At 40.8% G+C, this 12,879-nt stretch overlaps 1 protein-coding gene across 5 annotated transcripts in view; it reads right to left on the bottom strand.

Moving 5' to 3' along the window:
• Positions 1–12,879, bottom strand: part of ATP8A1 (ATPase phospholipid transporting 8A1) — a 944,803-nt gene that overhangs the window by 449,850 nt on the left and 482,074 nt on the right. For all 5 annotated transcript variants that reach the window (XR_011194335.1, XM_069201769.1, XM_069201775.1 and 2 more), the window contains 2 exons: positions 8,910–8,994; positions 4,206–4,345 (listed from right to left, as the gene is read on the bottom strand). Coding sequence is in view for 4 of the 5 variants with exons in the window: in XM_069201769.1 (XP_069057870.1) it covers positions 4,206–4,345; positions 8,910–8,994 (225 nt within the window). In the remaining variant the exon portion in view is untranslated. The remainder of the gene's footprint in view (positions 1–4,205; positions 4,346–8,909; positions 8,995–12,879) is intronic.

Raw genomic sequence — 12,879 nt, 5'->3', positions numbered from 1 at the left:
CACTCATCAGAACAGTACTGGACCTGCTGAAGATTCAGACCGAGGAATGCCCTGCTGTTTGAATGGCTGTTTTGCTGTCTGACAAAACAAAATTGGACCACCTTGTCTTTATCACAGGCTACCCAGTGACAACAAGAGTCAGTTGGATGGCCTCCTGTGTGGGCAACAAGATTCAGAGGGCTCCCTGCAACTGCCTAGCTAACCTGCTCCAAATGGACCTGTCAGAGCCCTGCTGCTGGCCTCTGCTAGATGGAGTCCTGGTCCACAAGAGGTGCCCCCAAGTCCTGGAACCCTTGCTGGCACCAGAGGAAGCACCTCTTGAAATAAAAGGTGAAAATCCTAAAGTGTGTGCTGTTTCCGAAAGGGCTTTTTGTGGCAAGACTCTGACACTCACGAAGATCATCAACATGGAGCTCTGTGAAACCTGCTCTTTACACTGACAGCGATGGTCGACGGCAAGTGGCAAAGCAAGACCCACACTCTGGGTTACATCGATGACTACCCATCATGACTGCCATTGCAATGCTATAGCAAAGAGAATCTGCACTCAGGACTGGCTCTGTGCAACAGTGGTGATCATCCACAATGCCTGACCTTGACTTCCTGCTACAGCAAGGACCGTCCGCAACGCTCACCTTCCTCCCCACAGCCTCCTCCAATGCCAGACTTGAGAAGGAAACTTTTCAGCGGGGCTAACCTGGTCCCTATACCTGATCCATGCTCCAACCCAGATGACAACAAGTGGTGCTTCGTGCTTTTAGGCACTACTTTAACTTAGCACTTAGAAGCTGAATGTCTCCAGTTCTAATGAATGGAGTCTTGTTGTTCTGGTATCATTTTATTCATCAAAATGTATTCTATTTTTCTAAATTGACTTGGGACTTTCTTTGTGTTGTGTTTTCACTTTATTACTGTTTGTGTGCTGCATAAATACTTTACACATTGCCTCTCAGCTAAGCCTGTCTGCATTGTGCCAAGCTACCACAGGGTAAAGCACAGGATAATTAGGTGACTGCTGTGGTTCACCCCCGACAAGGATTTTGATTATTGCTTGAGTGAAGCTTCCATCCCTCTCAACCAATATCCTACTGCCTTAAGCAGTCTATTATAGTTCATACAGATTGAATAATAACTCCCTTATACCACTTAAATCTCTCACATTTGCATAAGACATAATTGCTACGGGTCTTGTCCATTCTCCAGCACTGTACCAGCCATAAAACAACCACAAACAACTGAACAGACACAAAATAACTGAAGAGATCTGTTAGATACTGGTGGCTGGCTACCGAGAAGACTCTAATCTATCCCATCACTACAGGTCCCAACTACCTACATACTATGACTGCTTCTTTGCATCTCACAATGGCAACCAGATTTGGAATAATAGTAACAAAGTCCACCCCAGCAGATCTCCCCACGATCTCTCCCTCAAATATGCCTGTTCAGCACCATGATCTATTAAACACAATATATCAGACTTGACAATCCAGTGCAGTAAGCAACTTAGAGGACTATGATCATAAGAAATACCATAAAGCAAACTGCTCAAATCTTACTTAAAACCATAAACTGTGCACCTAACTTTCACAGCTCTTCATCCACACACTGCTAAGTGATGCATCCCATGAAACAATAACCGCACCTCAGTGGTCCTGACACACAACATGGAAACAGTTCCCACATAAGAATGAAAATAAAGGCAGCACCCTTCCAACTACACACCCTACTTGGCAGAGTATGCTGCTCATTCAGGAAAGTGCTTCAGTGCCTCACATAGGGGTAAGTAAGCAGTATTAAAAAAAAAAGTTGCAATACAAGACAATTAATACTGATTTCGGTTTTTACGACATTCATCATTACTGGCTTGGGCCTGAGGGTTCAAGATTAGTGTTATGAAAGAGCTATGACTGCTATCAGAACTTGTTAGATTAATGTAATATGAATGGCAATCGTAGGGCCAAAATTTATAAAATAAGTCTAAACTGATGGAGAAATCTGCTCACTTAGACCCAAGACTGAGGTCTTTGTAAAGTGAATGTTCCCAGCCTGCCCCTTCTAAGTAGAATCTCACCAACTGAGAATCCACTAGGAAAAGGCAGGATGACATGTTTAAGTTAAACATTAAGGAAGCAGAGACACTGCAAATCCAGATTATTTGTACTCCACCTAAAAATTATACATTTTTCTCAATTTTAAACCAATTTGTCACTGTGTTCAGAGCTTTTGGGTTGAGAGGGATTACTGGGTTCAAGATTTACTATAAAAAAGTATTGGAAGGGTTCACTGAATGCCTCTTCAAAGCGCTCCTTAAGAATTAGCTGTAGAAGCTGATTGATCAGAAAACATATGCAAAATTGCAATGTAAAATGCTGCGTTTGACTACTTTTTTGTTGGTAGAAGTCTGTGAAGTTGAAATGTAAATAGAAAACACCGGAATGGCAAATGTCCAGAAGAACTTACAGATTTTATTTACATACAGAACGTCCAGCCAGGTTGGTCACACCCTGGCAGCTTCAGCAACTGGCCAGTCTCTTTCAACAATTAAACCCATAACATTCTCAGAATCCCAAAGGAAGGACTTCATGAGAAAATTCTGCAGCAAAGCACAAACACAAGCTGCATCAATATACCACACAAACAGCAAAATATCCCTGGGGCAAGTCAAGTCTATTACTTCACTAGGTCTGGTTCATTGTAGATATTTAAACCATGCCATTTTGAAAGTTTACCTATGGCCATTGACTTTGAGTGTGGACACGTTAACTATGGCAATACCTTTGGTTATCTTTCCCCACCATGAATTTCACAGGACAGCCTAAAGATTCTGAAGGAAATGCCATACACATCTACATTACCAGACAGTTTTCAACATCTTTTACAGCTTGCTATCCTCCTTGGCCTTTGGCTAGACAGCTCTATACAAATACCATATCACAAAGTTACCTACATGCATACATACATATCAGGATAGAACTGGTCTGACACAGATTGACTGGCCTGAGTCTAGTACAACACTTCACACATCTAATCTTGTGCTGGGTCCAGTCTCTTGACAAAATATTCTTTCAATACATATTCTTTGCAATACCTCCCGCAATTTGGACAGCTAAAACAACAAAGTTTGCATTAGCATCATAACATAATATCCAGAAACCATGAAAGTGTTCGGTGCTTAAATTGAACTACTCTCCTTTATAGAGGCTTTAAATTTGACTTCTCTTTCTCAAATAGCTTTAGGATTGAATATTGTGTTTTTACACCCCTCACCTCCAGACACCAAATGTTTTTGGAAGGTGGGGCTGTAAACCGCACTTTAAAGTATACAAAAAGAGAACGATGGGTTGGGAAACTACCGTGAGTGATTGCCAATGGTTAAGCTTACTGCAAGCATCCTCCCATCCCCTTCTGTGTGTTTGTTGTAACGCCTGAAGTGGCCAGATGTAGATCCCTTGCTCACTATCCTACTGGAAGCAAGCTAAACCTGACTGAAGAGCCCCCAATTAGGGCAAAACCAGTCTTGGGTTGCTTGTGTTCCGGTTCAAAGAGGACCTAGCTTGGCAGTTCTGCGTAAACCTTTTCTATTGGGAAAGGGTCAAAACTGATGTACACATGGCTGGGCCTAGTCTGAGATGACATGGTGAACAAAAGAGCAATGGGTTGGAATGTTATCCAGAACGATTGCCAGTGGTCAGACCTATTGCAAGCATTCTCCCAGCACCTTATGTGCGTTTGATGTAAATCACATTGGACATCAGTATTCATCACATGGTTTAAAGCATAAGGACCTTGGAGGGAATACAGCCCAGGCAAATAATTTTCTTTAAAGAAAATTCAGTGAAAAAAAAAAAATCAGGAAACTCAGTGATTCCTGTTCTAACTTCTGTGTGGTGCAGAAAAACAGGAAACAAAGTTGTCAGCTCCCCTGGCATCCGATGTAGACACGCTACGTCACAGATCTACAGTATCACTTAGTACAAATTGCTGGAGAAGGGGAAATGGAGTCATTGCCACAAAACGTTGGAGATCCTGTTTGATGTGTAGGCAGAGGACCACATAAGGAATTACATAAGAAATCAATAAGAAAATGTATCTATTAGAACAGGTGGTAACTGTATGATAACCATATACTATGACTGACTAAAGCTTATTCAAGAAATATTGCTGGTTTATAAAATACACCATAAAAAAAATCAACCACTCACTTTTTCAATCATCTCATAACTTTCTTCAAGTTTAAGTGCACGGTTTTGAACACCAGTGGAAGCTCGCTGGAAGAGCTTCAACCATTCTTCGTATGCAGTTTCTGATATTTCAGCAACAGCAAAACACAGAGTTCTTAAACCTAAAAGTCAGAAAATCAACATGTTTAAAAACGTAAAGAATATTGTTTAATTTAAACGTGGAGTCCCTTTTTAATTACAACGGGCTACAGGTCACACAATTCCTAACTAATAGTAGCATGATTTAGGGCATGATTTACAAGTCAGGGGAGGAACTACTCAGTCATAAACATGACAGATAGTACATCTGCTGTATTACGATCACCAAAGGATAGAATGGGATTGCAATAAAGCGGACGGGATATCCGTAAAGTTTGTGATGGAGTATTCCCCTCCGCCGACTTCTAAATCAGGCCCTTAATGTACTTATATAAGGGTAACTGTAAACAATATGCCTTTTAATTGCAGAACATATCAAAAGCACCAATTATGCTAAGAATCGTATAAACACAGAGCAAATGTGCAGCTTTTTATAAGACCAAATCGGAGACTAGTGCACAGTACTTAATTTATGCGATGGTTGCCGAGGGGCACCACCTGTACTTTAGTCTGGGGCAAGGTCTCTTGCAGGTTGGTCCCTTGGCTAGTCCCAAACCTCATTAAACAAATGTCAGGGGCCTGCCTGATGCTGCCTGTCTTGATGCAACTGGACAGAAATACATTTTGCAGTTAGTTTTACGGACATGCAGTAAGTATTTTAATTTACTTTACTTTTATTCTATTTGCGTTTATAGATATATTGAATATTTATATACGAGAGGGAGATTCAGCACATCAGGTAAAATGAATACCTTTTATTTAGTTGAGGACATAGAGGGTAGGTACACACTGGTGTTTCTGGCGTTGGGAGCCTCACTCGTTTGTGCATGGGGTTTGTTAATTCAAAACACATGAAGTAGAAGGTGATAAGGTGCTATAATGGTTTAGCAAATAATGAACACAAGGAGATTTCCACTGAATAGAGGACATACATATCGATTGATAACAGCATGTGGGTTTATTAGAAACTGAAATCCTTAAGTGAGATTTTATGTGTAAGACTAATTAGATACTATATATCATTAACAGTTGTGAGGAGCCCTGATGAAGTCTGTGGGGAGATGTTTACCGAGACGAAACACGTGTGGGCTTGGCTGTAGCTGTTAAAGGGAAACATTAAAGAAGATCATGAACATATCAAGTGGAACTTTGGACTTTGACTCCTGTTAATACTTGTGTTTGGACTTGAGTGCTTCCGTTAGTATATATAGTTAGGGATTGCTTCTTGTTTGTCCCATTCAAGGGTGTCTAGGGGAACGACCTTGGGCAGCACCGTCCACTGGACACTATTTGTGATTCTGTAGTGAGCGCCCCGTCCTCATAAAAAATCCCCTTTTTGTGTTTTGGCTTTACATTCTCTTCTAGGCTGAGTGTGTCAGCAATAGTAGATCCTAAAGACTCTGATCTGGACACCCTGAAAGTCACTCATTAGCGTGCTGATCTTGAGTTAATCATGCAGTCTAGAAACTGTGGCACTTGGAGCTCTTTTTTACATTAGCTATTCTGTGCTGTTTTTACATTTCCTCAAGTGTTGTGTTAAGAAACTCCTGATTTCTAAAGTAAGCAGCAACAGTTTCTTTAAATGTGGCTATTCCAATAAAATGAGTGTTAATTCACTCTTTCTAAATTGCTCATGACTAACAAGTGCACTATTATGTGGCCACTCTCGATTCATACCCACTTTTCCAAACGTTTCAACCATTGGTCTTTGTGGTTTAACCTCTGGATCTCTCTCTCTCCCGTCTCGTTCATTAGTAATGTTATGTATTCTAAGCCTTGTAAATCTACTTTGTTGTCTCATTGTCCTTTGTAGGAGAAAAGTTAATTTCTAAATGCAAGTTCGCTATGCTGTACAATTGTTTTGGCTCTGAGAGACAACATATTTTTGACTGTAGGAAATGATTCTAAAATCTAGTACTTTTGGCAGTTGAGATAAATATGTCGACATTTTTCACATAAATCTACCACATGAGACATTTAATAATTATGAAGCGCCTTAAGAATGCTGAGTGCTTTAAGTGAGTTTGAATGTCTAGTGAATGAATAACTGACGAATCAAAGAGTTTGGTATATCTTATCAGACGAAAATACAAGAAACTTGTTATGTTGCAGAACCCATCATTAACTGAGAATTTGTCTAAACCAAAGGGGATTGAATGCTGGCTAATGGCCACCGGAATTGCTCTAAGGAAACTGAACAAGTAAATCCACTGGTATTTAACTGAAGATCATACAAAGCATATAATAAGGGGAAGTGCCTGTTTGAAATGTGGGCCAAGAGTGTTTGTGGCAAGGTCTAAAGCCTGTACTGCTGTAGAGAAACAATGTACGAAAAGTAAAAAATATAGTCATTTTGCACATATTTCTTTTAGAGGAAGCCTATTCAAGTTAATGCCATTCAGAAAGAGCAATTATCTTGTGATTTTAAAAGACCTAAAATAGTAATATTGATCAAAATACATAATTTAAAATAAAAAAGAGATCTGGTATGTTTCATATAAATAGGAATAATGGAGGTAAAATTAACAGTAGATTCGGGGTCGCCTACATCAGTCAATTTGAAAGAGACATAAAAGGTAAGATGGAGCAAAATCAAGTTATTACCCTCTCAGCCTATGAGAACAAGAACGATGTGCTTACATTTTCCCACTATTTTACTGTTTTCTTACGGCACAAAATTTACATGGACATTTTTGTGGCAGCTAAGGAGTATAATGTTTTAGTGTGGCGAGACCAGAGTGAGCAGTGTATGGCTGTAAAAATGTAAGCACAGTATAGGATTGGTTTTGGAACTACCATTTGACACCACATTCAACAACAGTTATTTCACTATTTAAACTGTTTAGAACCAGAGAACCATGTTTTAAGTTAATTCCTCATTATTCCAATAATAAAGACAGTCTGGAGAATCAGGAGGATGTTTAGTCAGTAAGAAAGAGAGTTAACCTGGCACAGGAGAAAAGTATTCAATACTACAGTGAGCAAAATTAAGTGTTGGATCAGGAGTTGGTGATACAGTGAAGGTCAAATGTCCTAGTTTTGTAGAGAAGGATCATTTAAAGTTTGATCTTGCAATTGGTGTAATTTGTGCATTCAGAGGAACAGTGGATCTTTCTGGTGGTAGGTGGTGGAGTAAGTGCAGAATTGTTTCAGTACAGTGTGAGAAGTCTACTTTAGGAAATCTGATGCTCAGCTGGGATCTTGCTTGACTGTGGTGGTAGAGTTAATATACCTGCTGTTGCTTGAGGTTTAGATGGTACAAGAGTGTCCAAGCTGCATGGGGTTGGTAGCATGGGTGTGATAGTTGATACTGGAGATGAAGTCTGACAGGAGTGTTGGGTTATTTGTGTCTAAGCTAAGCATGCTATCAGGATCCGTTTGAGTTAGTGCTAAAAATGAATGCGTGGAATCAAATTTGCTAAAGTTCCAGGACTCAAATAAGAGTAAAGATGCTGTGGTTACAGTTCTTTCACATAACCTTCAAACTGCTTTACGTTCAAGAGAGGAAATGTGGAAAATAAGTAGGGGAACAGAGTTTAGATAGGGAGATAGAGCTAGTCAACCTCCAAACCTTCTTACTGCTAATACTTTTTTGTTTTTGCAAAATGTGGGAGGTGTTTTGATGGAGTTTATGCTTGGTAATTACTTCCTGACTGTTAATGTGGTATAACACTTGTGCTTTCTATTTACCTATCTGAATGCTGTCTCGCCGTCCTCTCATTTCAAGCCACAAACTGCACATCTCTGCATTCTACATTCTATGGTCTATAGCTGTAGGGAGAGAGTTGCAGACTATAACATGCTTTGGGTTATTTGTAACTGATGATGAATAAATATTAATTCATTTCTTCACTATCCTTGTCAGAAAAGCAGTCATGACATGTGGCTTGCAAGTCATGTTTTTTTTTTTTAATGGATGTCTGATCAAGAGACCCAATCCTCGGCACTAGAATTTCTACTATGAATTATTTATGTCATGTAAACGATTGTGAACTAGGTTCTGTGCACTACTTTGCTGGCGTTTAGGCGTTTACACTCTCCAGGATGCATAGGCCCAGGAACTTCTTCAATTGCATCCAGTGGAAGTAGTAAACATTTGGCACCTTTCTGAACCAAAGGAACGAGTCCGTGGGCCAGTAGCAATAACTCTTCCAATGATGGAACCTCGTTTCTCTGGCTTCACTTCTTTACAGGCACTTCGCTGCATTTTCATTGTGGTCAATTTTCTTGTAGAGTATCTGTCACTCAGCATGGGGGAAATTATTTTAAAGCTGTGTTTTTCAGTTTTTCTCTGAGGTCCTTGCGCACTGTAGAGTTAGTTTAAGCAGTGGGTCTGCACTGTTAGCAGCTAAAAATATCTAAGTATTAACTGCAAAACAATCACTATGTTTATATAAAGGCTTAAATTATTGTCCAGGAACCCAGAACTCACTATCTCTATGCTGATGAGTAAGCACCTAGCATGGGTGTGTTTGAAATGGTTCCATGTCTTGACAATTACCTGATAGGTCTAAAACTTGTTCTAACACCAAAAAAGCCTACAAAAATGTTCAATTTGCTTCATATACACATATATCTGCAACTTACCTTCAGTAGCAAACTGTTCTAAATGTTTTAAAGTTATTTCTTTATATTTAGAACTTTCAGCCAGACGTTCATAAATGACTGTGTCCTGAAAAACAAACAGAACAAGGGCAATATTACAAATGTTTATTTATATATATAGCCTTTTGATGTGCCCTTCAATACCAATAGCTATCCAAATGAGATATTATATTTAATAGGGTCTCCAATGTAATAAACAGTCACTTACTTCTCCAGAATATCAGGATTATAGTGCCATTTTAATTTTCAATTTATGTGAGACATTTGAACAAAAGAGACAATGATGTACAGGTTGTTACGTTTTATACTAGGCAAAAAGGGACTTCTACAGTATTTGTCTTATTATTATCTACTTAATCACATTGGTACTAGACTTATCAGTATAGAGTTTTACCAGGTGACAGTTAATGCAACAATGGCAAATTACCTGTATGCTTGTTGTCTTCGAGTATGACTGTCAAAACCCCTTTCAGAGGGTCAGGGGCAAGCAGGAGCTACAGAACTCAACTGTGGGGGCTGAGGCCATGTACTCCCGATGTTTGGGGGCCTGGCCTACTAAGGATTCTGAGCAAATGGGCCAAGTATCCCTCTGCACTTGTCTCTCACTGGTAAACATGGTTGAATAGTCTATGGCTTCCTTGAGGTAGAGGTCTGGATACAGATTAGTGAACAAGGGCACACAACTCAAAATACGCACAACAGAAAAAATAAATCAATGTCTCGCCAAATACTCACTTTTATGAAAAAACTGAGATATAATACCTACAGCTAGCAGCACAAATGAAAATGATAATTATTAAAATTATTAATTACAATTATTAAATTTAATTATGGCAATTACCTGTCCCACTGCCCCCTCGCATTAGTGATAGTGGTTATTGCCTATTCACTGTTCACACCATCCAGGGAATGTCTTGCTAGCAGGCTATGTCTCAAAAGTCCACTCTGACTCATAAATTCAAGTTAAAATTGTCCTAACGTCACAGCTCAGCTGCAATGTTCTGCCAGGCCAACAGCCCAGAAAGAAGTCTTACCTGCTCCGGTAGGAGTGAAGCATGCAGAGTCCCAGAATGCACCCCGTCTCCTTCAGTTTGCAGCAGCTCAGATCCTGATCAGGTGAGTCGGCTACGTGCACTTGGCAAGAACATGGTCATACTCCGTAGCAATTGCCAGTTCCGTGAGCTCTTTCTACGGGTGTCTCCATTGTCCCGATTCGGGGTTTGGGGGAATCGAGGGGTGATCTTGATGCTCCAGGTCTCAATCCCTAACTTAGGTGAGGATGCCCCCACAGTATCCTCACTTGCTCAACGGGATCAGACCAGTTGCAGTCCTAATTGATCCCTGTGACTTACGGGTCACCACCGCTAGCAGTCTATGGGCTCTGGCCTAGTCAACACGGCACAAGTATTTCCAGAAGTCTCTCCTGGCATACAGGGTTGCCACACAGCTGCCACACAAGGCTTTGGACCTTACCGCACAGCAGTCTTTACCACATCAACCCCTCCTGGCAAACTGGGTCACTGCAGGATTACAACACAGGGCTTCCACCCTTACTGCAAGGTAGTCTTTTTCCACAGCTATCTTCACAACAGCCCTCTTGTGGCAAGGTTGCAGACTAAGTTCTGATTCACTGGGTGATGTCCCCTTATCCAGCAAGGAGACTAGCAGGCCTTGGCCCCCAGTCCTGATCACAGGCAGAAGTCTTGCAGAGCTCCCCCCCCCCTTGCACAGCCTGTCTGGCTGCTTTTCAGATGACAATTTTTGGTGTCTCAACCTCCCCTTCTTATAGTCCATTTCCAGACACCAAATTTGATTTAAGGTTTCAGTATTTGAAGTTGTATGTTCTGCTTCTCCTGAAGTGTCTATTCTTTATTCCCCTTGAAAAACAGTCAGTCACAAGTTGATAGTCCCACAACACGGGCAATGGGAGTGGCTAGCTTTCTCACCTGGATGTCAGCTACAGTGATATGTGCATCAAAAAGGTAGCCCAGGAATCCCAGCCCCACTATTTATGATTCTCTTACCAGCCCCATCTCCTTTCAGAGTTGTGTCCAGTTCCCTTCCTTGTGACCTCCCACTGAATCAAAGAGCATCCTTCAAAGAGTACAGGGGAGGCCTGGTCCTCCCTTCCCCAATGTGTGTCTCACTAAGCTGTGAAATGCAACAATTCACAAATCTGTCTGGGGGATCTCTCTATCTACACTCCATGTTTCACCATACAGGCCTTGGTCTCCCAAAATGGAACCCAGCACCCTCCATGTATTGCACCATCCACAGATACACAAACACCCAATGCATGTATGCAGCATACACATACTGTACAGTACTGTATCCTTTATGTACTATACCACTCACATGCACACATACATCCATCATGTGTATTTAACATGTATGTATTGCACCCTTCATGTACTGCACCACTCCCAGGTGCACAAACATCCAGCATACTCATCTAACATGCACATACTGTATCTTTCATGTATTCTACCACTCACAGGTATACATACAACCATGAACATGCACTTATCCTGCACATACTGAACAGCACTAAATACTTCAGGTACTATACCACTCCATGCACACACCTCTCAGTACTGCATTCTCCCTGTATGGCACCCTTCCGATGCACACATACGCCCAGAGCAGGTACACCATTTCTGCATTGAGCAACACTTCACACCAAGCTGATGATGTAAGCACAAAGCAGTGGAACCTTTAAAATGCAAGTGAGCCTGTAGGCCTCCTTCCAGGTTAAAAAGGACCTGTTCACTCCTACTGATCATTACACAATACGCTGCCATCACCACACTCACCCTGCTTAACTCCTGGCAAAGGCAGTAACCATCCACCATTATGAGTAGTTCTTTGGGTGCTCCCCCCACCTTCCCACAGTCTAACAAGAACAGAATTAGTGAGGCAGGCTAATGCCATGGGGTACACATATGAACTGTGTATGGCTATGACAACAAAAATCAGCATTAGGGAACTTTCCATCAGTACAGTTGGGCACTCAGGGCAGAGGTAAACATCCATTATCATGAAGAGCAATTTTCCATCCCAACGATTACTTTAATGTGAGCATCAACTAAAGATATGGTATTTCTTTTAGAGTGTAATGTGCAACTTGAGTGTGTACCTTAAAAAGCATTTTCTTTGTGATAATCTCAGATATTTAAGATTTGACAGTTTCCAAGGTTTCAGTCATTGAATACATTGTGTTTAAGATATAGGCTTACAACTGTTTTATCAGATTATGTTTCCTGTAATTAATATGAAGCAAATCAGTTGATTATTGAGGAGTTTGGGCAAGGAGATTTTTAAATCGACTACTGAAATTAAACCGAACTAACAGTGGTAAAACTAGATAGCGTAGAAATTGTCCTGGTTGAAAACTAATCTCAACAGTCACGTTAAGAATGGCTAACAACAACACTTTAAGCCAACATGCCATCTAAATACTACTAGCTTTCAAAAATAAGAAGCAGCAGACAGCGTGGATGGGATTGAAATCACTGTATCATTAGGTCTGAGCTAGACCCTTTTTAGGCTTGTAATATGGGCTTTTCCGTGACATTAGCTCAGGTTGGGCCCTTGATGAGTCCAAATTTGCCAATTTACAAGAGAAAGAGCAAGGGCAACCAACATGGCTCTAGGAGTTCAGATACATGCCATGGGTTGATATCAACATGTCACACAATAACTTACAATCAACCCATATGGGAAAGAAATTACATAGTCAAAGGTTATCTGGCTTGGATGGGGCCCTCTTGAACTTCCTTTGGCCACCACTGATGAAGAGGACCTTAAAACCAGAGAGAACCCTAACTTCTTTGAAGCACTTTTTAATAGACAAGAGGCACAAAGGATGGAACACCAACTAAAAAAGATATTATTTAGGTCTGAAGAGTGGTACTGGAGATAACGGCCACCGTGCAGGTCCTGCCTTGTATGC

The sequence above is a fragment of the Pleurodeles waltl genome, chromosome 1_2, assembly GCF_031143425.1.
Source record: "Pleurodeles waltl isolate 20211129_DDA chromosome 1_2, aPleWal1.hap1.20221129, whole genome shotgun sequence".
In the NCBI taxonomy this organism is placed as follows: domain Eukaryota; kingdom Metazoa; phylum Chordata; class Amphibia; order Caudata; family Salamandridae; genus Pleurodeles; species Pleurodeles waltl.
The sequence above is the reverse complement of the archived record's forward strand: the minus strand, read 5'-3'. Positions and strand labels throughout refer to the sequence as shown.